At 46.1% G+C, this 25,561-nt stretch overlaps 1 protein-coding gene and 1 long non-coding RNA gene across 4 annotated transcripts; one reads left to right on the forward strand and one right to left on the reverse strand.

Annotated features, from left to right (window-relative positions):
* The first annotated feature begins 11 nt into the window (after positions 1-11).
* On the forward strand, positions 12-5,523 carry LOC129200428 (uncharacterized). 3 transcript variants are annotated; one of them, XR_008574876.1, is made up of 3 exons: positions 17-144; positions 2,853-2,918; positions 4,597-5,523. It is a non-coding gene; the product is annotated as an uncharacterized LOC129200428 (long non-coding RNA). The 3 variants fall into 3 exon arrangements; XR_008574878.1 differs by having other exon boundaries at positions 57-95; XR_008574877.1 differs by lacking the exon at positions 2,853-2,918 and having other exon boundaries at positions 12-144.
* Positions 5,524-7,006: 1,483 nt separating this feature from the next.
* On the reverse strand, positions 7,007-25,279 carry LOC129200427 (ankyrin repeat domain-containing protein 26-like). Its single transcript, XM_054811783.1, has 11 exons — positions 25,168-25,279; positions 22,886-23,016; positions 17,519-17,785; positions 13,761-13,903; positions 13,547-13,608; positions 12,925-13,077; positions 11,439-11,614; positions 11,144-11,237; positions 9,926-10,060; positions 9,569-9,681; positions 7,007-7,010 (listed from the first exon to the last, which is right to left on the reverse strand). Exons 3-11 carry the CDS (start codon positions 17,551-17,553, stop codon positions 7,007-7,009), a joined length of 915 nt encoding a protein of 304 aa, XP_054667758.1. The 5' UTR covers positions 17,554-17,785; positions 22,886-23,016; positions 25,168-25,279.
* Between the last annotated feature and the right edge of the window lie 282 nt (positions 25,280-25,561).

The following is a 25,561-nucleotide window of genomic DNA, read 5'->3' on the forward strand; positions in this document are numbered from 1 at the left end:
CGGGAGGGTGGGGTGCGTTAGCGGGGCGCTTCAATACCAAGCGGGATGGCGGCACACTTAAACGTCAAACGGGAGGGCAGCATGCTTGCCTTTAGGTCAGTTCCTGGTCTGCCCCTGTGAGTAGATTATAGGGCGTGTCAAACGGTGAGTGAGAAGGCTTTTTCTCCCTCAGGCTGCCGTGACGGGTCCAGGGAAGGAGGCGCCTGGGTGACAGGCCTGGCGTGCCCCGGCGGGTGACTGGGGGGATAGTGCACCCCACAGGGCACTCGGGGATCGCTGCTGTGAAGCTTGTGGGGTTGTTGGTGTACCTGGCAGCAGCAATTCCCTGCTGGCCCCTGAGCAGCTTGGGCAAGTTTGCTTTAAAAACAAATTGTGCAAAATGAGAAAGCATTTAGTGAAGAACAAAAAGTCTCGTGAAGGAGTTATGGACAAAATAATTCTCCGATGAAACTAATGTGTCAGTTGATTTAGCAGTACTGCTTGAGTGCTGTTATTAGGCTTGGGTGAATGGATGCCAAAGGAAAAACCAGCAAGGATTAATATGGTAGGAAATGGGATGGAGGGGGACTTCAGATATCGTCTACTTACGTACCTTATTCACGACAGAATCAGAAAGTTACTTTCCAGTCAATGTGGCTGAGTTGGCACCACCCCAAAAGAATACAAACATGCACGTGCACTGATTGTAAGAAAACGTGGTACGGAAATCAAAAGACAGGTCACACCTTTGGTATAGATAAGGTGGGAATCATTGTCAATATTGTACTGCTACAGTGATGCTACTAGGTAGTTCAGAGTGGTGAAACCTTACTGTAAGAGACCATATGATTTTGGGGTAATGTCATAGTACAGTATATCCTAGATTATTTGATTAATGAAAGACCTTGGAGAAGACTTTTTCCTATCTTTAGCAACTCCTCCTTGCATCTGAATTTGTGAAAAATGGAGAGATGGCAAACAAAATCTAATTAAGAGGGCCACGTTTACTGTGATTAGCAGTGAAAATATTTATTGCAAGGGGACAGGAATATAGTGCCACTTCTTAGGGAAGAGATTCAGCCCTTTGAAATATTTTCTTCTCCTTCGTCACTAATAATGGTACATCTCTTAAAACCTTCATTTTCCTTTCCAGAGTGAGTCTTCACAGCTTTATCAAGCCTGTTTCTGGCGGTGTTCTCTTGTATCAAAGTGGCTGACATATAGTCACTTTCATTAGTTGATTCTCAGTGTATTAGCAGTGTTCTGTTGTTTCAGACCAGATCTCTTGAAGGAAGAGCTAAAATAATAATAATTTTAAAAAAGATATATATATATATATATATATGTATATAAACCCCGCCTTTTTCTGAAACCACAGCCAAGTAAATTCAGGTTGCAAACCCTAAATTTTATGAGTATTGGGCAGTGGCTACGAGTAGCCATTTTAAGAGTATCTCTGTAATCAGTGACCATTTAATGGAGAAATGAAGAGCAAAATGCATTTTTAATTGGATATTTTTGTTTTCTTACAGACAGATACTTAAAACACACAAAGACGTGGTACTTGGGGACTTGTTTTAGTGGTGGCCTTGGCAGTGCTAGGTTAATGGTTGGACCTGACGATCTTAAAGGTCTTTTCCAACCTAAACAATTCTATGATTCTATCTTAGAAGAAAGGCAGGATTTTATTTACAAGATGGCAATATAGGGTAAGCACAGTGCATCTCTATGCTCTTTCCAGGAGGAAGTATTTCTTCTCAAGTCCTTTTTGAAGTGGACACGTGCTCAGCCACAAAAACTTGTGGTTTTTACAGGTCACTCCCCAACTAAGACCAGGAGACCCCTACAGTCCCTATGAAATGTCAAATGTTTCAGAATGGTATTAATACAAGCCCCTGTGATGAGAGAGTCAGCTTTAGCTGGTAGGGACTTTGGTAGCTGTTTGGGCTGCAATTTGCCTTCACGCTTAGAAGAGAAGAGGGTGCTGATGAGGCCTATAGATATAGTTATGTGGGCACAACAGGAACTGTTCATTATTAGCCAAAAAGGATGCAAAATGAATAGCTAGAATCTTTCACAACCAATTAACAGCTGTTTGCATTATTTTTTCCAGCTTTTTGATCTTTGTTTGTACTATTTCTTGAATCTCTTTGGCTCGTGGGTGATGTTGAAGATACCCAAAGTTTTTGTTTTAGTTTTAATCCATTTCTATTTTTTTTAAATAGTTCCTTTATTGGGGGGATTTTTTTGAGGTATTGGTATTTCCTATTGTGTTGCTTTGTCCTTTCAATGTGTTCCATGTAGCTTATCTGTAGCAGTTTCAATATCATCTAGTAACTGTTGTTTCTACTCCTGTCTGCATGAAAGGTTTCATTCCTGTTCTGGTGCCCTGCACAACACCCGTGTACCACAGGAAGATTTCCAAATAGGGCTTAAAAGTGGCTTAAGTGTTGCATAAGCCTTGGTATTTGAGTTAGTCTGCTAAAGGTACACCTTTCCTTTGACGTGATTCACTGTAGCTGGACAATTTAGCTCACAAAATATTTTTCAGTGCTGAAGTAAAAGAATGGCAGTCTAAAATTCCCTTTTTCCAATCTGTATTTTCCCCCTATTAAATCATTCTTTGTATTTTGTTTCCCAAGAAGGAAAAAATTCAGTAAAGACTTGTTGGGCTGATAACCATATGCTTCTAATCATCTGGTTTAGTACACCTGCTTTTCAACTGCTGTATTTATAGGAGGGGTGGTATAACTCAGAAAAGCTGTCTGGGAAGATTGCATTTCTCCACATTGCTTGCTCTGAGACTTTGAAGAGAACTGGGTAGTTACATGCATCCTGCAGACAGTGACTGTAACAGGTTTTCCTCCCTCTAGGTGGAGAGCAGGAGCTGTGGTGGTGCTTCTGGTGTGCCACCTCTGGAAACGCTGTACGGGCAGTGGGTATGCTGAGTCCTGTGGTGGCAGTTTTACTTGATCTCAGTACAGTCTGACATTGACACCGTATCCCATTATGGTGGGTTGACCCTGGCTGGGGGCCAGGTGCCCACCAGAGCTGCTCTATCACTGCCCTCCTTCACTAGACAGGGGAGAAGAAGTACAACGAAAAGCTTGTGGGTCGAGATAAGGACAGGGAGAGATCATTCACTAATTATCGTCACGAGCAAAACAGACTGAACTTAGAGAGGGAATTCATCTAATTTATTACTAAACAAAACAGAGTAGAGGAATGAGAAATAAAACCAAATCTTAGAACACCTCCCCCCACCCCTCCCATCTTCCCGGGCTCAACTTCACTCCCGGCTTCAACCTCCTCCCCCTCAGCGGCACAGGGGGACGGGGAATGGGGGTTACGGTCAGTTCAGCACACGTTGTTTCTGCCGCTTCTTCATCCTCAGGGGGAGGACTCCTCTCATCGTTCCCCTGCTCCAGCATGGAGTCCCTCTCACGGGGTGCAGACCTTCAGGAGCAAACTGCTCCAGCGTGGGGTCCCCCACGGGGTCACAAGTCCTGCCAGCAAACCTGCCCTGGCGTGGGCTCCCCTCTTCACGGGTCCACTGGTCCGGCCAGGAACGTGCTCCAGCGTGGGCTTCCCACAGGGCCGCAGCCTCCTTCAGGTGCCTCCACCTGCTCCGGCATGGGGTCCTCCACGGGCTGCAGGTGGAATCTCTACACCCCCTCATCCTTCCTCCGTGGGCTGCAGGGGGACAGCCTGCTTCACCATGGTCTTCACCACGGGCTGCAGGGGGATCTCTGCTCCGGTGCCTGGAGCACCTCCTGCCCCTCCTTCTGCACTGACCTTGGTGTCTGCAGAGTTTCTTACATCTTCTCACTCCTCTCTCCGGCTGCAAAAGCTCTCTCTAACTTGATTTTTTTTCCCCTTCTTAAATATGTTATCACAGAGGCACTGATTGGCTTGGCCTTGGCCAGTGGCGGGTCCGTCTTGGAGCCGGCTGGCGTTGGCTCTATCAGACACAGGGGAAGCTTCTAGCAGCTTCTCACAGAAGCCACCCCTGTAGCCCCCCCGCTACCAAAACCTTGCCATGCAAACCCAACACACCCATGCACACGTGCACACAGTAGGATTAACAGCTAGCTTTCTATTGAGAATGTGGAATGGATTTCTTTTGGCTTCTTCTAAGTGATGAACAAGAAATGCTATTTTTTTTTTTTCAATACAGTAATAGAGCTACTGTGCAAGAGAAGAGACTTACTAGCATATTCAGAACCACATAGATTCACTGGCTCACACTTTTTGTGCAACCAGTATACAGTTACCATTGAAATGGGTCCACAATAACACACTTGAGTCCAAGTAGATCATAATTGGATCTATTAGGTTTAGTTACATTTTAGTTGATTGCAAAGAAAAAGAAAACTTTTGTCTTCCTTCTTTTAATTAAACTACTTAAAACTTATAAACCATAAGAAAATAAGGAACGTCTGCTAAAAATAGGGCTGTAATGCACTGAGGATTGATTTCAATTCCCGAAGGAATACAGAGTAGCATTCCTACTGATGTGGTTATTCTCAAGATTTTGTAAAAATCATGTCCTATGAGTATATACCTGCTACTAACAATGTTTTTTCTTATGTTTAAATGGAATTTCCTGCATTTCAGATATCAGTTTGTGGCCATTGCCTCTCAGCTGACTGCCACTGGATGCCAAAAGGCTGCTGCTCTTCTTTACTGCCCCCTCCCCTCGACTGATAAGATTTCTCCCTTGAGCCTTCCTGAATGAAATTCATTACAAAAAGATCTTTGCTACCTTGAGGCCTCTCCTGTTCTCATACCAAGAAGCCATAGAAGAATGGTTTCATTGCCTCTGTCTCATCTTGCTAGCACTCCTAGCTGATTGCTGTATCTCTCATGCTGCCTTCTGCATTGACCTGAGAATAGCATGGTAGAAAACTAATTTGGCTGAGAAAGACTAATTTCTTTCTGCTGGAGCAGTTCCACAATCCTGGTTCTGCATGTAGTAGCACAGGCATCTGTACTGGCCCACAGCAGAGAAGGCATAAGCTGATAGTGGCAAGGGTATTATCATAAGGAACAGATACTTTGGTACTGCAACCTAGAGGTTGCTCACTGACCGTTGCTTCTGGGGTGTTATCTCAGCAGCTCAGAAGATGCACAGGTGAGATGAACAAGAAATGGCCGGGGAAGTGGAGAAGTTCCAGAAGGCTCTTCGTGATCAGGAGTTGGAAGTCAAGATTTCCTTGGCTAAATGTATGGCCATTCTTGAGTGGTGCCATCACGCCTAACACCATGACTTTGTATTTAAGAAGGTTGATCTCATCTTTGTGCCTTTGTGCTTGCAGATGTTGAATACATTCTGCAGTGTTTTTCTTTGTTGCATGTAGCCAAAGACAAAAATTAAAGCTAAGAGTAGGCCAAACTTGGGCAAAATGCTCATTACATTGGGTAGGAGGTCTGCCTAAATAAAAGCAGGCCCGCACTTGAAAGTTTAGGATCACTGGAGATATTTCCTGTTTTATTTTGGCTGTAAGAGCAAAAAATTATTAATAAAAGGATTTTATTATTCAAATTTGTCTGGTCAGTCTTTGGGTGGTATATTAGACACAGCTGTGGTGTTACAAGAGGTACTGCGTGTGGGCAGGTCTCGTGTGCACAATGCAGTTTGCTGTGAAGATCCCCACATCAGTGCTGGACATTTCTTGTCTTCCAGGCCTCAGGAGCCTCCCCCAACTGCCATGGCATCTCTGAGATTATCAAGAGTCCCCACAGTGACACTGGAGATGGACTTTAACATGAAAAAATTGACGGGACTTCTCTCTACTGCCTCACCCCCCACCCCACTGTAACTGGTATCAACACCTGTTATGCCAGATGCCAATGCTGAATTTCCATTCTGCGGCTCCACCAGCCAAGAACTTTCCCCTCTGACTGACAGCCTCAGCCTCATGGCAGCACAGGGCAGGTTAGGAGCAAAGCTGAAAACAGGTCACATCTGAGTTTATCACAGGGACAACTCAAAGTGAAGGGCAAGATGTTCTGCACCTGCTTTCTCTGCAGAGAGATGCCAGAAAGTACCAAAAGCTGAACTTCTCTTTGACTGCTGTGGTGCAGGCTGGAGAGATATCTGAATGCCTTTTCCCTCTGTGGGCTACAAATTGGTCAGCTTCCCAGGGGATCAAAACCTGTGGGATTTGCCAGTGTTTCCTGGCTAGCAGAAGCTCACCCACTACCTTCTGCCCAGACCACAAGAAGGATTGCTCTAAACCAGAGGAAGAGCCTGGGAACTGATAATTAGCAATTCCTCAACTCTAGTCCACACAACTGTGCTTCAAGCCTCCCTGGAGGAAAAGGAGAGAGATGTGTGCTGGGCATTTGCCTGGCCTCCAGGACGAGCTGCAGCTGTGAACAGAGCTGAAGTGAGCAGAGGAGAGCTCTTGCTTGGACTTATGGCCTTGCTTCTCTCTCACAAGCGAAGATGTCTGCGCGACTGATTTTCACTCAGACCAAGGTCAGAGAGAGAAGTCTTAACTGCCTGCTTAGGAAGAAAGCCTGCATAAGCCTTCAAAAATATGACTCATCATCCATACCAGCTAGGGCCAAAGAACTCAAATTCTATGACAAAATGCAGCAGTTCTGCTAAAATGTCACAACAGTTCTAGCAGCCATCATCATTTTGCAGCAATCAGACGGGTCCTTGTCTGTACCAGAGGCAAGCGGAGGCAGTAAGAGTGTACAGCCACATGAAAAGGGAACGGGAGAAGCGAGACCAGCAGGGGGAACGGAAGAAAATAAAGACGCATCCTGGATTACACATTTTATTAAACATCAAGTTGGAACAACATATTTGGCATTAGATGGTGGTAGCAGCACAAAACTGTCATCTTCCTGCCAGTGTGGTGGCCATGGCTGCTCTTCCTCACTGCCTGGCAACTCCAGTCCCTAAATTAGCAGGTGGAAGGGAAACCTTTCCTCTCAGTATAACCGCTCCTTGTTTTCTGGAGTTGGGACTTCTCTGCTCCAGCATCTTCTGATGGGTAATGATGCCATCTCGTCAGCTGTGAAAACAGTGAGAGGCAGTTGACTCATTCCACAAGAATACCTTCTAAAAATGAAAGTAGCTCTGCAACAGGGCTGCTTTAGCAACACATCTGAGTAACAAGCAGAGAAGTACATAAAAGGTTACATGCTACTGACCAGCCAGAACAACCACAACAGCACTTCTGGGAACTCTGCTTCTGGGTCCCCATAACAAGGGAAAGATGGGCTGAGACAGCAGCTACTGGTGAGCAGTAAGTTTGAGAAGTTTTTCTGCATCACCTCACCGCATCGTGCCCTGGGAAGCAATGGCACTGTTTAAAAAACCAACACCTGAGCTGCCTCCTGCTCAACTGGTGCCTAAGACGGGGCTCAAGGGCTGATCTTGAGCAAAGCCAACTTCATACAGTGGTTCCGAGTTATGATGGTGTTACTTGCCTCTCTTCCAGAAAAGGAATTAATCTGTCAGGCCTAGAAGATGCTGCCACAGCCTCAAGCTGCAGCCAGGCCTGTGCTGGAACACATGGCTGTCAGCCCTGACCCTCACCTGCGGACATGATGTCCTGGTAGGACTGCAGACCTGCCTGTCCCTCTGGATGGGCCTGGCGATCTGCACTCTTGGCTGGCCCCGCTGACTGTCACTGGACCTGTTCTGCTCTTCTGGGTGAGGGCCTGTGGGACTGCTCCCTGGCCCATGAGCTCACAGGCCCTGCCAGCCTTGCTTCAACTCTTGGCTCGCCCTTGACGTGCCTTTGCAGATACTGCTCTGCACATTCATTTTTACCCATGATGACAACTACAGCAGTGTCACTACTACTACAACAGAAAGAGCATCAAGAAGAGAACAGATAATTGACTATACCAAAAAAGTCTAGGAAAAGGGTAATATAGGTCTCAAAAGAGGAAAAAACACCCCACAACAAAAGAAAATCACCAAGAAAACTCCAAACAAACCAGAGCTCACCTTTGTTCTTCATCTACCACCTTCAGTGACCATTTCAGAGCAGTTGTTCTTCATTTCTTCCTATAAACAATGGGGGGGGCCTCCACTTCTCTCCCCTCATACACTCTCAGTTTCTTCATAGCTCTGCTCAGAAGGCTAATCAACCTACACAGCAAATGAGTCAAGAAAACAATGAAGCAATGGAACAACTGGCCTTTTTCACATACTCTTATGATGACAGCGCAGATGTGGCTTGCTTGATCTTTAATGTGCTTGATACACCAGCAATGACTGAGAAAAAACAGCATTCCTGTGCCACAAATCACTCAGAGGATCCAAATTTCACCTTGTGGTGGGTTGACCCTGGCTGGAGGCCAGGTGCCCACCAGAGCTGCTCTCTCACTCCCCTCATTCACTAGACAGGGGAGAAAAGGTATAATGAAACGCTTGTGGGTCAAGATAAGGACAGGGAGAGATCATTCACTAATTATCGTCACGAGCAAAACAGACCGAACTTAGAGAGGGAATTCATCTAATTTATTACTAAACAAAACAGAGTAGAGGAATGAGAAATAAAATCAACTCTTAAAACACCTCCCCCCACCCCTCCCATCTTCCCGGGCTCAACTTCACTCCCGGCTTCAACCTCCTCCCCCTCAGCGGCACAGGGGGGACGGGGAATGGGGGTTACGGTCAGTTCAGCACACGTTGTTTCTGCCGCTTCTTCATCCTCAGGGGGAGGACTCCTCTCATCGTTCCCCTGCTCCAGCATGGAGTCCCTCTCACGGGGTGCAGACCTTCAGGAGCAAACTGCTCCAGCGTGGGGTCCCCCACGGGGTCACAAGTCCTGCCAGCAAACCTGCCCTGGCGTGGGCTCCCCTCTTCACGGGTCCACCGGTCCGGCCCGGACTTGCTCCAGCGTAGGCTTCCCACAGGGCCACAGCCTCCTTCAGGTGCCTCCACCTGCTCCGGCGTGGGGTCCTCCACGGGCTGCAGGTGGAATCTCTACACCCCCTCATCCTTCCTCCATGGGCTGCAGGGGGACAGCCTGCTTCACCATGGTCTTCACCACGGGCTGCAGGGGGATCTCTGCTCCGGCGCCTGGAGCACCTCCTGCCCCTCCTTCTGCACTGACCTTGGTGTCTGCAGAGTTTCTTACATCTTCTCACTCCTCTCTCCGGCTACAAAAGCTCTCTCTAACTTGTTTTTTTTTCCCCTTCCTAAATATGTTATCACAGAGGCACTGATTGGCTTGGCCTTGGCCAGCGGCAGGTCCGTCTTGGAGCTGGCTGGCATTGGCTCTATCAGACACAGGGGAAGCTTCTAGCAGCTTCTCACAGAAGCCACCCCTGTAGCCCCCCCGCTACCAAAACCTTGCCATGCAAACCCAACACACACCTGAAAAGAGGAATAAAAGACTTCCTTCCCCCCGGGATGTCTGCAGGGCAACCTGTATTTGCATTTCATTTAGCAGCTATTGAATACTATAGGCTCATGCACAGAAGTGCCGTGCAAGAACTAACGTGAGGCTTGAATTTGCTCACAAACAGTTATGTACACCTATTTTTATGGTAAAGTTCAATACAGCTTGACTTCTACTCAGGGGTACCTCTTCACCATACGAAAAACACATACCTCTCACAGTCCTTCTGCAGTTTGAAGTTTATTCTCAATTCTTCACACAGATGCACTTCATCTCTGCATATCCCCACTATCAGCTTCTTCACTGGCCGTCCTTTACTGTCGTGCTTTCAAAATAGAAAAGATCCATGACACACACAGCATAAAAACAGTATCTACGTGTGGTATGTGCATCTAGCGTTCTCAACAGAGAAGCTGTCTCTCTCTGTTGCTTCCTGTGTGACCCCCAAATGACAAGATACTCAGCACCTGAATGGCAGGGGTAACAGAAAAAGCCAAGCATGTAAGAACTCGGCAAAAAGGTGAACACAGTTCTCCTGGATATTGGATAGGCATCTGGAGAATTTTCACCTGTTGCAAAAGTTGAGCCTTTTCCCTGTCATTCTGAGCAGCACGCTCTTCAAGGTAGTATCTTGACTTCAATTGCTCTTCCCACGTGCTGTGTGAGTCCTTTGATGTCCAAGCCAGCAGATTCTGCTTTTGCATCTGTGAAAGCAACAGTGGCAAAAGAAAAACCTAAGGTGACCGGAAAGACAACTCTGAAATAGAATGCAGTAACTGAAATAGAAACAGGCCTAAGCTCTCTGCTCCCCATCCAAAATCTAAAACACACCTCGGGAAACATAAGCAAGAACAGGAGTTGAAGCTGGAGGAAAGAATGAACACTCTAAAAGCGATAAGATGAGGTTACAGCTTTGGGGGATAAGAAGACACGCATACACACACACACACAAAATCACCCTACAACTTTCTTCCAAAGGTCCTCCAGAGTGCATAATGATACCTACTTTATAAAATAATAATTCCTCTAGTGCCCACCACAGAAAATACCCTACCCTCACGACTTCTGTAGCAACTGTACTATCATCTGAGAGCAAGAAAATGCTCTGCCTGCTACTGTACAGCATCACCTCACCTAATTATTCTATACCTCTGCCCCACCGTGTGGCAGGAACGAACCATCGCCTATTCACAGGTGGGAAAGGGACCCTTCACATGGTCTCAAGGGCAAGCTGTGACAAAGCAACACAGATCTCCCAAGTCCAGTCTCCTCTCTCAGCTTTCAACCACAGATCTCCCTCCTGGCCCCAACATCCATCCTATCCATCTGTCATAGTTTAACCCCATTAGGCAGCTAAGCACCACATAGCCACTTGTTTGCTCCCCCCCGACAGGATTCGGGAGAGCATTGGCAGGGTAAGAATGAGAAAACTGATGGTTTGAGATAAAGACAGTTTCTTAAGTAAAGCTAAAGCTGCATAAGCGAGCAACGCAAAAGAAGGAATTCATTCATTACTTCCCATCGGCAGGCAGTTTTTCAGCCATTTCCAGGAAACCAGAGCTTCTTCACATGTAATGGTTGCTTGGAAAGACAAATGCCATATCTTCAAACATCCCCCCCTTCCTCCTTCTTCCCCACAGCTTTTATTGCTGAGCATGATGTCATATGGCACGCAGGAACTGAGTTTCCCTAGGCTTTCCAGGAAAATCTCATCTTAAGATTTCCCCACAGAAACAGGTAACTAGGCTCAGGAGTTCACAAAAAAGGGAAGTTTATGATCAGCTTACTGAGGCAGAAGCTTGCAGGTCTCTCTGAAGGGCTTCAATCCTACTGCTCTGTTGCTGGACTGTGGCTTCCAATCTGGCATTTTCAATTTCAAGGCTTAAAAAGAAATACAGGTCTTATTACGCAAATCCACCAGAGCACCAATTCTGAAAGAACAGCGTGAAATAACATCATCTAAACCAAAAGCATCTTTCAAATTTGTGTTTTAACTTGCTGTAATGCAACAAGGCTATCCTGCTGTTTTTGAACAATCCCAGAAAGCGACAGACACCTTGCTTCGCTGTGTTACTCTCTTACCGTTGCACGTGTTCTTCCAGTTGTTTTACAGTAGTATTAGCCCCTGAAGATGCCAACAGGAGGTCCTGCAGTTTCTGGGAAGAAGCTGTGACTTCTCTTTCCTTATTATCCAAGGCAGTCTTCAAGTCACGAACACAATGCTCAGACTGAAGACGCTGTTCTTCCAACTCCTGCAACTGTAAAATCAAAGTAGGAATCCAGAGTAGTCAGGTGAGCTTATACAGAGGAGTCAGCTGCTGCTGAAGAATTCAAGCGCTGCATATATCGGCACATTCCCTCTACTCAAAGAGCTGTAATCATTTCAAATACATTCAAACCTTCTCTTCTACTAGCAAAGGAACACAAACCGTGTTACTTCATCATCCTTTATACTGGCCTCTCCCATCCCTCCACTGATTTCCTATTAGCACGGTTCTAAGCACCGACACTGCTCCTGCTGCCCTTTCAGTGGCTTGTGACACTCTTTGTATCCACTTGTCTGCTCCTCCATGAAAACAGGAATTAGAAAAGTTCCTCCTTCTCCTAAAATGAACCCACAGCTCCCTCATAAGGAGATTTAAGATGATCTCTGTTTCAGAACTGTGAGGCCTCTATACTTCAGTTTTTGTAAGAACACTGCAAAAGGAGGTCCCCACCTCAGAAAGCAGCTTACAATTCACTTGCAAGAAAGCTGCTTAAGGACAGCAAGTTACAGCAGGCCCAAAGAAGGGAGAAAAAAAAGGTGGTGAGATGCTGCTTTGGATATACAGTGCAAACACACCACCTACAAACAAACTCTGCTTCTTGCTTAGTTCAATCCAGATGGTTCTGACACCTGTGTTATTGAAAAAAACCCCAAACTCTAACAACTCCTTAAAAAACGTTCCTTCAACCATGAAGAAGGTTCACATTGTTTTACACGCTGTGCACCCAAACCAAAGATGACCTTCACATGTATTTAGCAAGCTACATATAAGGAGAATATAGAGAGAGTGCAATATCCTGACCAGGGAAATCATGCCTCAGAGCAGAGGTGAGTTTTGAGAGAGAACGAACTGCTCTGTTTGTACCTAGCTGCCATAAGGCTGCTCCTAATGTACTGCCTTGCCCCTCCAGTTTGTGAGGAGCTCCCCAAAGGGCAGGTTGCTTTTATCACCAGGGGAGGGGAGGAAGAAGGGAAGAGAAAGGACATTGCTGCAATAGTACCCCAGAGCCTGAACAAGAGCTTCTGCTGTGGGGTTGAGGAGCAAGATTGTCTCTTACTTGCAACAGAAACCAGGTGGCTTTTTGATGATTCACGTAATATTGTCTTGCACTCTGGAAGAGGAAAAGGAGGCCACTTGGCTGAAGGTTTCACTGGCTTTGTGAATTATGACAGGGTATCACTGTTAACTTCCTTAGATCTCTCTCCTACTGGCTGCCGGAATACTGTTTTGGCCTTTTTCATAGTGTACAGGAAGAAACAGCCACCCACAGGTTTATTCTTATAGTGACAGGCTTTGCATACCTCAGCTTCAACCGTGTCCAATTCCTTTTGCAAGCACAGATTGTCTTCCTCCAGGTCACGGTTGTAGAGCATAGTAACATCCAGTGAAGCTTCTGACATAGATTGCTTTTTAAGAGCATCAGCAAGCTTCTGCTGCAGCTGTGTGACCCAGTCCTAAAGAAATGTTTTTACATGAGCATGAAGAACTTGGTAAGAACATGAGACTGAGGCATGCTTTTACTTAGCTTACATAATTAGGTCAGTGTTCAGAGTGAATTCAAAGACAAGAATTGTTGCCTGCCACCAGCAGGCACCTGCAAAACTGATGACCTCTGTCTCCCCATCTTTCTCAGCTAAGCACCGCTATGCTACCAAGGGGGAGCAGGGGGAATCTTCACCGCTTCTAGACTATACTAGAAATCCGACTCGAAGGCCATTTGCTATGAGACCCAGGTTATTAGCTTGACCTGCCTTCGTCCCAGTCCTACGTGAAAAGCTGGCTAGAGCACGAGTATTTCAAGGGTCTCCAGTTACAAATGTAACTGCTGCAGGAGCAGCAGCAGAGGTCAACAAGTTCAGAGGTAAGTAAGCCCAAAAGCAAGTGAACCAAGGGGGACCCCACTGCATCCCTCATAGAAAGTACCTCGAAATCCCTGAGAGATTCAGCATCTTCCTCTTGCTCTGCTCCTCCTGCTGGCAGGGCACCTACAAAGGAGGTAAGAAGTGACACACTGTGAGTGTTTATCTCACTCTGCTTTTTCCCATCGTCCAAGCCCAGCATCCAGAAGATGAGGGACAGTTCTACTACAGGCCACAGCGATTTTCCTCATCGGCCCTTCCGCAGTTAAGGATCGTACCTCCTCTGTGCTGAGCAATTGCAGCGTGTGTAAAGTCAGCAGTTCTCACTGGGCGGGAGGTGCTGAGAACTGCCTTGTCTGCTGCACCACCTGCAGAAGATTCTTCTGTCTTTTCACCATCTGTGTTTTCCATCGGTACCTTACTAAGGATATATACAGAAAGAGAGGAAATAAGAGTTGGTAGAAACAACCGCATCCTTGCATACACACTTGACTAGGAGAGCAACAGCCATTCCTTATTCCATTTTGTTGCCAACTGAGAAATGGTAACGCTCACACCTTACTCTTGCACTACCATTACAGATTCACAGATTGGGAGGGGTTGGAAGGGACCTCTGGAGATCATCTAGTCCACCCCCCCCTGCTAAAGCAGGATCACCTAGACCAGGCTGCACAGGATTGTGTCCAGGTGGATTTTGAATATCTCCAGAGAAGGAGACTCCACAATCTCTCTGGGCAGCCTGTGCTAGTGCTCTGTCACCCTCAAAGTGAAGAAGTTTTTCCTCATGTTCAGATGGAACTTCCTGTTTTCCAGTTTGTGCCCATTGCCCCTTGTTCTGTCACTGGGCACCATTGAGAAGAGTCTAGCCCCTAGAAGAGTTGGGCCCCATCCTCTCGACACCCACCCTTTAGATATTTATAAGCATTGATAAGATCCCCTCTCAGTCTTCTCTTTTCCAGATATTCAGATTTATATTATTTATTTTATATATGAATTTATATTCATATATAAACAGACCCAGCTCTCTCAGCCTTTCCTCATAAGAGAGATGCTCCAGTCCCCTCATCATCTTTGTAACCCTACATTGGACTCTCTCCAGTAGTTCCCTGTTGTCTACTGGGTTGCCCAGAACAGGACACAGAACAGAACTCCAGATGTGGCTTCACTAGGGCAGAGCGGAAGGGGAGGATAATCTCCCTCGACCTTCTGGCCACGCTCTTCTGAACGCACCCCAGGATACCATTGGCCTTCTTGGCCACGAAGCCAAGCTCATGGAGAGCTTGCTGTCCATGAGGACTCCCAGGTCCTTCTCCGCAGTACTGCTTCCCAGCAGGTCAACCCTTAACCTGTACTGGTACATTACATGACGAAATATTCGCTTCAGGCATGTTCATTCTCTAGATGCATGTTGGTATCTGTGAAGCACTTCAGCCCTGCTGGCTACAATCTAAACTGATGAACAACTGCTCCATAGGGATTATAACAAGCCCTCTGGCAGATTCACATCTAACTGCAAGGGTGTTACATCCACAGGATGCTACATTAATTCAGATCCCAACTGAAACAAAAGGCAGGTAGTTCCTAGTCAGTGGGGTTGAATAGCACTTAGCAACACATGCGGGAATTCTAAAAGAGCATTGTGGGTGTAAGTTCTCCTCAATTCCCACATCCACTTTTGACATGGGAAGGAGATTTATCAGAAGTCATCACTGAGCCCATGTCCTGGGTTTGGCTAGGATAGAGTTAATTTTCACCAGGAGCTGGGATGGGACACAGCCAGGACAGGTGACCCAAACTAGCCAAAGGGGGTATTCCATACCACGCGACATCATGCTCAGCATAAAAGGGAGGCTAGTCGGGGAGGGGTGGAGCGGCTCCAGGACGCGTGGCTCAGGGACAGTCCAGCTTCAGGACAGGTCTGAGTGTGTGGTCTGAGTTGTATGGTTGTTGGGTGAGAAACTGCATTGTGTATCACCAGTTTTGTGTATTCTGTTAAGTACTGTTGTTGTTATTTCCCTCTTCCTTTGCTGTCCCAGTAAACTGTCCTTATCCCAACCCACGAGGTTTTGCCTTTGTCTTCCCATTCTCCTCCCCATCCCACCAGGGAAGGGGAGGGGAGCAAGCAGCTGCATGGTGCTCAGCTGCCGGCTGGGGCTAAACCACGACAGCCCAGCTTCAATAAAGGTCTCAGCATATCATCAAACCTTGGTGCCATTACCAAAACGGTTCATAAATCAGCACAGACACTCTGACAACTCAGCCCCTCTAATGACCATGTAAACCATCTTCCCAACATGTCTAGACACACGAGCATAATCCACAGCCATGAAGCCAGACTTATCATCATAAGAATATCAGCACCATGCCAAAGAAGAAGTTGGATTGCATTCATATCCCCAGCAAAGATGGCAACTGTAAGAGCAGTCCTAAAGCATCCAAAAAGTGATATGAAATATACCCGCTTCTGGAGGCACTGTGTTGTCATCATTTTAATTCCTGCTTGCTCCCAAACCAATTCTTTCCCCCTTTCCTACAAGCACAGTGAAAGTGAAGCCAAATACATGGAGGAGTTGGAGAATTCAGGTTGGAAGGGACCACAGGAGGTATCCAGGCCAACTGCTTTCCCAAAGCAGACTCAGCTACAACCATGTCAGACCATGCTGCTCAGGGCTCCTTCCACTCTGGTCTTAAAAGCCCCCATGGATGGAGGCTGCATAAATTCCTGGGGCAAGGTGTTCGACTGCTCGACTGTCCTCATGTGAGGAGAGAACTGGTGATGCTTGAGCAGCTGCAGAACCACCCCACAGGGAGACCACAGCAAAGCGGCAAGTTCGCAGCATGCACTACCAACAGCACTCAAGCTGACCTGGCAGCTACAAGCAATGAAAAGCTCTGGAATTCATTCTTCCAGCTGACAGGGCAAATCTTGCTTTTCAAGTGATTAGCTTGAATGTGATCCCACACGATGCCTTAAGGGCAGATGCTTCTGCACGGCACCCTGAAAACTGCCAGTGGTGTTCATTGTGCCATGCTGATGCTCACGCTGGATCAGTAGACTCTTGAGTTGTGCTCCTTGTGCTTGAGAGAGGGCTGCCAAGGACTAGCAGAGCTTGGCTCAGAACCTCCCGCAGCAATGCCTGCCAGAAGCACTGATGATGTCCCATCAGAAAGCCAAAGCCCCTCACCATTTCTCTGTGTCTCGCCTGTTGATGCCAACTCTCTTCAGCCACCAATGCCACCGCCTCAGCCAGGCTGGGTTGCTGCGGGCAGCTGTGTGGTGCAGCCTGCCCAGGTCCTCCTTCTGGAGCTCATAGGCACTGGTGGTGGTGGCAGCATAGGGCTGACCAGAAGTGCTGCCAGAAGGCAACTGCTGCCACTTCTTGCAGAAGAGTCCCATGAATTGGTGCACGCTGCGGCGCATGCTCCGGTGCATGCTGCGGTGTGGGCACAGCCCCGCTGGGAGTGATCCTCAGCAAGAGGCACCCAGCAGACTCTGCCAGGGCCCAGGCAAGAACAAGGACAAGGACGAGGGTAAGGATAAGGACAAGGGTGAGGATGAGGAGGAGAAAAGGCACAAGAGAGACGAGCTCGCCCCGAGCTGTGGCCGCGGCCTGGAGACCCCGAGGCGGGAGCAAGGAGGCACGATGCTCCCAGCCGGGGATGTGCTGCTGCTGCAACAGCGGCGGTGACAGCACTGAGCGCCTGCTCCCTGCGCCAGCAGGGCACGCGCCAGCCCCCTGCCTGCACAACAAGGGCGGTGAGCACTCCAGGGGGCGTCACAAGGGGGTGTCACAGAGGGCAGGGTGACGCCGCCGTGCGGGCCGGTTGCGTGCCTGCAGAGGTGTGGCGGGCAGGTGTGAGGGCGACCCCAGAGGGCGGCCAGGTGCGCGGCACGGGGCTTGTGAGGGCCCCGCGGAGGGGGGGTTCTGCCCCCGCGACAGGGTGCCCCAGTGCAGGGGCCCAGGCTGCTCCTGCCTGGCTGAAGGCTGCGGCAGATGCTGGAGCAGCTCTTGCCTCACCCGCTCTTGGTACTTGCCTCAGCGCGTGGCCAAGGTGCCTCAGGACACGCATCCCTGAAATGAGGCTCGAGGTGGAGTCAGAGCCCAGCTCGGGTGGTCAGAGCAGGCTCAGGGTGCCCGTTGATCGCTTCAAGCCTGCCATGTCGGAGCTCCAGGATGATGTGCTTCCTTCCAACAAAAGGCGGCCTGAACTTCCTGCAGTGTGACGAAAATCAAGGGCACCATCTCGCTTTTGTGTTGGTACAAGGGTCAGCACAAGGAAGGTGCTATTTAGTCCTTGAGTGCTGTGGAGGACAAAGATGTATTAATCAGGAATTAGATTAACGTAAGCTGTCTTTCCTTTGACGTGCCTCTAATTGCCCTAGCATGGTCTTAGTGCAGCTGAGAGTGGGGCCTCTTCAATCTGCTCTTTCTTGTGTCATTGTGCTTTGCAAGGTGTTGCGAAGGCTGTTAAACCCAACAAATCCTTGCTGCCATGTAACTTGTGAGCCTTGCAGTCATTCAGCCCGCAAGGACAGCTCATTTTGTGTTCACAGAGATGCAATGGCAGTAGGAATCACTGCCCAGCCTAGCGTTCAAAGGAGATGGTGCTGTATAGATGGGGGAGATAGGTTGGGGAATTTGTTCCTCATTATGTTTGGGAAAGAAATCCTAAACCACCATCGCTGTTGTAGTGTTTGGTGCCAGTGTTTTCCCAGGTGACCCCTACAGTGCAGTCTGTCCCCAGGCCTAGGGTGGGTGAGGTGGTTTTATGTTAGTTAAGTCGCTGTCCACATCATGTGGTGTGTCCCATAATCACTCCACAAGACAACAAGGAGTCTTGTGGAGTAAACCTTTCCAAATGGCTAAGGATTTCCCTCTGCCCCCTTCTTTTGTGCTCTCCTCAGAGCTTCACAGTCTCTTGCAGCCAGACTCCTGAACTCTGTTGAGCCCTGTCCTCAAAGCTTCCCAATGCCCCCTGGGGGCTCCAGCTGCAGCCTTTTTTTGTTTGTCTGTTTGGTTTTTTTTTTGTTTGTTTGTTTGTTTTAGCTAGCTTTACAACACAACTCAGTGCAGAGGGAGGTGGGTAATTAGGCAGCGTTGGGACCCAATGCAGCTTTTCCAAAGGCACAGTGCGTGCTCGGACAGGGCTTTTGAGCTGCCTTGTTGCCTTCCTGCCTGTGCCATCTGAGGAAGGAACGAAGTCCCCTGAGCGAGGAGACTAGTAGTTGTCCTCTCAGAAACGTGTTGCTGCTTTCCATGTGCGCTTTTTGCCATCTAGTGGCAGCAACGTATTGGTGTTCTGTTTGCATCTGATAATTGCACTTCCTAGGTGTGGTACAAAATTGTTTGTGCTGTAGGACTCCTCCATCAAGCAGCAAGGTGCAGCTATCCATCCGCACTACTGACTATGCTGCTGTGATGGAGAGCCAGGAGACTAGCTTTTCCTGGAATAGGTAGTCTGGGAGAAGTATCTATCCACTGTCAAGTAAAACCACAGGGATGCTCAAAATCGGTGCTTTTCTAAAGTTTAATGGAGTTTTGAGTTGTTGAAGCAAATATTCACTATGTGATCATATGGACGCCTTGTTGCTGATTTGGGGATGTATTCTGAAAGGTAACATTGTGAGGCCTTTAAAATGAAAAGTTGTATTTTGATGGGAAAGTTTGTTCCATCAGTGACCCCGTGCACAATTAGGTACGCTATATCTCTGATATGCAACAGTTCTGTTGGGGATGCAGGTAGTTAAACCAGCTCCACGTCGCTGATGCCAAATTGCTTTAGAGGAACTTCCCTCACTGAACTACAGTCCTGTAGATCGGTAGAGATTGTATGTGGCTACCTTCCTGAGCTTCCACTCACTTTTGAAGCAGGCTATGACTTGGAAATGAGTTTGTTTTTATTGATGGCTTGTTCTAGCTCCTGACGGGAGGCTATGAAAAGTGTCTTTTCACATCCAGAAATCAGAGGCCTGCTGTTGGTCACCCCACATCTGAAAGATGCTATGATCCCACCAGTTTGCAAGTATGATAGGAATAATATCCATTCATATTACTGCTGAGGTACTGAGGCCTGAAGCAACCATTACCAGGCTTCAGCATGGGTGGTACATGCCAAAAGGCCATATCAGGTATGTCCCAGGTGCTTTGGGATAGATGTTGCATGCAGGAGTAGACATGATATGAAGTGTAGCTATTCGTGGAGTGTTTCCAGCATGTCCTGATGCTCTGAAAAGTGACCTTGGAGTGGTCCTTTATCTAAACAGCTGTACTGCGGCAACCCTCAGGAGCGATCTTGCAGAACAGCACTGAAACGGCCAAATACTCTCCAGGAAGCTATAATGCCTGAAAAGAACTATGCAATGCATACCTTTGGTAAGCAGGCTTTTTTGACAATGCATTTTTCTTTGCTCCAAGACAGGCATTATTTCCCAAGATATAGAAACACTGTGCAGAATACAGTCCAGTCAAAGCCAATATTGAAACTGCAGCTCAAAGGAGCATTGCACTGGAGATGAGGAACTAAGGTAGATCTACATTCCATGGTAGGATGGCTTTCTTAGCATAATTAGATTATGTTGCCATAGCTAGATTTGCTCCCATAAGCGAGTAAGCTTGTTTAGCAGTATCTTCACCCTGTTGAACAGGATACCATGAGGACAGACCCTTAATCCCACCTCATTTGATGTGTGTCTACAGAGCTGTTTCCTCACTGAGCTCTAGTGGCTCACCTCCCCCATGTGTGAAACCTGCTAATTTGCTTTCCTCTATGGAAACTTCACAGATGGCTGCTGCCCAATTACTACACCGTTTCCAGATGTCTAATTGATAGATGTTTGTTTAGCAAGCATCTGTGGTGCTACAGGGTGATCTTGCCTCCAAGTGCTTGCTATTGCCTTCCACTCAGAAGGACAGTGGTTGCCTTTCACCTCTGTGGTGCATATAAGCATTCCCTGATGGACTTTCCCTTTTAAAGTGATCGACTGGGTTCTGCCTGAAGCAGTTGAGGAAGTACTCAGCAAAACAACTCACAGGCTCTAAGTAATAGCTTTAGATGAGGATATTGGCTGCTGTTTGCAAAATTACTCTCTGCTTACACCCAGCCGTGGGACAGTAATTCAGAGAGAGGGCCAGTAAGCAACAGCTGGAAGTCGCAAAGTCCTTCACCACTCCAGCTGAATCCAGGAAGGGTGAATAGTCATAGCCCAAATGCTGCACAAAATAAAGAGTTCGTGTCTTTTCCATGCTCCTTCTTGGAAGAAGCATTTTATTTCTAAACATCTGTTACTGCAAGACAAGAACTTAAGCTAAATTTTAAGAAGGCTAGCACAGAAAGAAAAAAATACCAATAGCAGAGATATCGCGAATGTGCAGTTTATTACTGGGATACTAAATTTTTCGTAATAAGTCAAAGACTTAATGTACTAATATATAATGAGCCCAACAAACATGAATGTTACATATTTACCCACAGAAATAGTCCTAGTAAGTAAACCAAATTGCCTGCTCCAGATCATCTGCCCTATTTTATTTATTGCAGGACATGATAACATAGTGTGTCAAGCTGGGGACAGAGCCCTTTCCTTATCTTTAAGTGGTGTGATGTGATTAAGAAATGATGTTCTTTCACTTCCACCTTATGTTTGGGAGTTTTGCTGTCCCAGTAAAGCATTATTCTGGTGTGTCGAAGCCTCTATGTATATAATATTTAGATTTTTGGGGGGTTTTGCAATTCAATTTCAGTTTCTTCTTCTGTCCAAGGAAATTGTTTTACAACAGTCTTGAAATAATCCCCTAATAAATAATTTTCAAACTGCTTAGTTTAAAATTATAAGCTCATAGAATGAAAGTAAAAGAGTTATTGAACCATTAAACCTTGTACTGGTTTAAGCCTCATCCTTCATTCATTGCCATTCACTGTGATAATTGTCCTTTAAGTATCTGAGAGAAGCTGAGAAACTGTCACTTACCAGTAGAAGTGATATAAAGAAGTGGCAAATTCTTCTCTTGAAGTGAAGCTTTTTTATAACAAATATAAAATGAGTAGCTATAAATGGTAAAATAACCCTTCTTCTGTGGCTGATGCTTGGCTGGTTGTATTTGGTATTCTCAGAGCTAGACAATTACTCTGTTTTATTGATGTTTGGTTTTTTGGTATTGAAGAGTGTGCTGAATGCAGTTACCTCTTTGTTACCATCTTTCCCCATTTTTTCAGTTATTATAACCACTTCTTGTTTCTCATATTTAAATAGTAAACTGGGTTGCTATGTCTGTACAGAGCTTGCTGCAAAAGGCATTGAGTGTCCCACTGCTATTGTACAGTTATAATAATTTGGGTTTTTTCCCTATACAACTCTACCTGATAACTGGAGGAAAAATAGACATTTATAATTTTATTGGGTTACCAGTAGTTATTGGAAGGACAACCATCTTTTCAGTAACTAGAGCGAGAGGTAAATAAGCAACAAATACTAAGGCATCTAATGAAAGATAGTGCAACATTTCTCCAAATTGCAGGATTGCAATTGGCCATTACATTTTATCAATGTAATTAAAAGGCAGATAAGAAAAGAATAACCTATGCAGTATACAAGCTGGAAAGTGTCAGTTAAATTTAGTTTTCAGCATCAGGTTTTTAAAAACATTGATTTCTCTATTTGCAGATAACTCTAAATAATGGTATGTTAATGAAAGAAAATGCAGGGTATGAATTTTACATGATCTAATGAAAGGATTACTTTTGATAATGAAAATATTGATTGTCTAAGAAAAATCTTTTATGAATGATGTGAAATAACTGAGTCCATTTCTTTATTCTGTCTCTGGGTACCACTGTTATGCCAGGTATATACTTTTTTGTCTGGTTAGTTTCTACTATCAAGATTTTTGATTGAGTAATGACAAATCAATCATTTTCTTCTTCATTACGAAGACTGGAACTTTCCTTGCCTGTTGCTGTACATTTCAAATTACAGTGGTCTATTGTATACGCCTTGCACTATTTGTGGCTTTCATTATATACAGAATACATATGCACATATATAGTTGAGTAAGTATGTATATAAAATACAATTGATAGGCTATTTAAGATGTGTAACTAGCTTTGGAATACAAACCTTGTTTGTTTTCAGAGGCACTGTGGTTGTAGAGTGCTTGGAAAAATCTCCCCTCCTTTTTGTTTATACAGAAAACAAACAAATCAAGAAAACGCCCCAAACCCCAAATTAAGTGTTGTAATAATTAATTCTAATTCACCAAGGATCAAATCTAGAAAATAATAATTTTTCTCCTTGTTCCAGTCGGGGGAAAGGGGGAGAGAAATATTTTTTCTTACATAAAAGCCAATGAGGGATAGTTGAAGTGCCTTGTTCATCACAGATAACATAACCATCCTCAAGTAATACCTGTCAAAAGGCTGTCCTCTGCACCTAGCAGCTATGTGTGACAGAGAGTGGGTCAGCAGTGAATTCTGGTGCTGTTCCCAGGGATCTGATGGCTGTTGTCAACTTCTTCACCAGGCTGCTTGTGTTTGTTCCTAAGGAAAGATATTATGGATATGTTGTTTCTTTTCTTTTCTTTTTTTTTTTTTTTTAGAAGAAACTACACTTTTCAGAGAAATGTGACACGTTTTTACTTTCCTACCCTCAGGCTTGATCCTACTTGATCTCAGTAATACATCTCTAGGCTTGACCACAGTAAAAAGAAGAATGTCGCTATTATTGTCACTCTCCTCTAGGGAGAGTTTGTCTGCCTTGTTCAGCACTTTGTCTGGAAGAGGCTTTGGCTTAGTTGTGTCCCACCCTAGCAATAGGAACACTAGCTAGGTAGCTGAATTCTTCCAGTTCCCACTGGAGAGTTTTGTTTGTATGTTGTGCATTTGTTTGTTTTCTGAAGTTCTGGTGAGCTCCAGCTGTGGGTGAACTCGCATGTCTACTGCAGAACCACTAGATGTCCATATTATTTAGCATCGGCTTAATGTATCTTAGTATTTCCCGGGTTTTTACTTGGCTGGCCATGTCTTTCTCACAGAAGTGCAATACGTAGGCCTCAGTAGATTATACAAGTTTAATGATTTTTTCCTAATGCATTTTTCTGCACAGATCCCCAGTGCCTGTGATCTACCATTGAACTAATAGTTGCGCTATGTCTGTCAAACAGCTCTGGAGTAATTGTTTATGGCTAGATAACTAGCTATACGGCAGATTATTTAAGATTAATAACACTGGACTCCATCTTAACTTGTACATTGTATGTTCAAATTCAGTTGGGTGGCAACACAAGTGATGTACCAGGTGTACTGGTCTACAGACTGCAGATAAAAACAGATATAAAGAAAGAGAGACTGGAAGAGAGGAAATTAGATATGCGGGTACTTGAGAAAAATGTTTGAGACCCATAAATACAGTCTGCAAGATGTTCGTCATTTGTATCAGTCTTAATTGTAAAGATGAGGAACAGTGTGTTTGTGTTTCCACCTAGGGCAGAACTGTTCTGAATTTTAAGGGAACAACAGCATGTCTTCTTCAAGGTTGACCGCTTTTGAAGCAAAACCCCAGGTACCTCAGACACAGAGCAATCAGGTGCAGGCTGAATGTAGGCTTTGAAACTCCGTGAGTCAGAGACAAATAGGAATTAAAATGTCGAGGCAGTCAATACCCGAGTAAAACCAGTCATTGTCCACAGAGCCAGCAGGGGTAGGTAACCAGTGAGGTTACGCTGGCCCCCACAGTCCCTGGGATCTAGTAGGCAAGCCACCCGTCCTGTTTGCACTGAGACAGTTTGGGAAATGGGTCCCTTTGTCCCTGCCTTGGTTGACACGCAACCACACAACCTAAATACCAAATCCTCCAAATTAGCACTCCTCTTGTCTCTTTCTCCAAGACTGCCTCCCTCAGATCTGCAGATGGTACCTCTGATACACCCACAGGAAAACAATCTCTTTGGTCACATGGCGATGACTAAACCTCTCACTTGCCATGGTCACCCCTTCTGCTTCCAGAAAGCAGTGCCACCGTCGAACCCCAATGAGGGTCTACTTCCCCCTTCACTTCAGCAGCCCTCTTCTACCCCTCCAGAAACCCCTCAGTGCCGTCATTGCCTGTAAGATGTGTGACATCTTACACAGTGGGAGCAAAACCCCACCGGCGTCACAGCAGTCTGTGTGACTGCTGATCTCTTCTGCCTGTTCTCTGGCTAAAACCTGGGGATGGAAGAGTTACAAGAATTCCTGCATTGGCATTGGAAGAATGGAGCTATTATTCTTGTTGGTTTTATAATTATGAGGAAAAATATAGATCAGCCTAGGGCATAGCACAGAACTATCAGTGACTGAGCATCGACTTTCGTATGAAACAGTTATTATAAAACACTTCCCGGTCATTTCCACAATTCATTGGTCAAAATCTACAGAAGGTTTTGTTCAGAACAAAGATACCCATGTCTTTTTTTTGCATACAGAGAGAATCATGTTATCTTGAGAGGATTATTTGTAACAGAAGTCATTATTTAACCCCAGCCAGCAGCTAAGCACCAGGCAGCCGCTCGTGCACTGCCCCCCCCAGAGGGATGGGGGAGAGAATCAGAAGAGTAAAAGTGAGAAAACTCGTGGGTTGAGATAAAGCCAGTTTAATAGGTAAAGCAAAAGCCACGCACACAAGCAAAGCAAGACAAGGAATTCATTCACCACTTCCCATGGGCAGGCAGGCGTTCAGCCATCTCCAGGAAAGCAGGGCTCCATCACGCGTAACGGTGACTTGGGAAGACAAACGCCATCACTCTGAATGGATCCCCCCTTCCCTCTTCTTCCCCCAGCTTTATATGCTGAGCATGATGTCATATGATATGGAATATAGGGGTCAGCTGTCCCGGCTGTGTCCCCTCCCAACTCCTTGTGCACCCCCAGCCTCCTCACTGGTGGGGTGGGCTGAGGAGCAGAAAAGGCCTTGGCTCTGTGTCAGCACTGCTCAGCAGGAACGAAAACATCCCTGGGTTATCAGCACTGTTTTCAGCACAAATCCAAAACACAGCCCCCTGTGAGCTACTATGAAGGAAATTAACTCTATCCCAGCCAAAACCAGCAC

This window comes from Grus americana, unplaced genomic scaffold (assembly GCF_028858705.1).
Source record: "Grus americana isolate bGruAme1 unplaced genomic scaffold, bGruAme1.mat scaffold_115, whole genome shotgun sequence".
NCBI lineage: Eukaryota > Metazoa > Chordata > Aves > Gruiformes > Gruidae > Grus > Grus americana.

Coding starts and splice junctions, on each gene's coding strand:
- LOC129200427 (XM_054811783.1), bottom strand. CDS start 17,553: ATGCGTGTCCTGAGGCACCTTGGCCACGCGCTGAG. Junction 13,078..13,546: donor AATCTCTCAGGGATTTCGAG/GTACTTTCTATG, acceptor ACATTTCTTTAG/GACTGGGTCACACAGCTGCA. Junction 11,238..11,438: donor CTGGAAGAACACGTGCAACG/GTAAGAGAGTAA, acceptor TTTCTTTTTAAG/CCTTGAAATTGAAAATGCCA.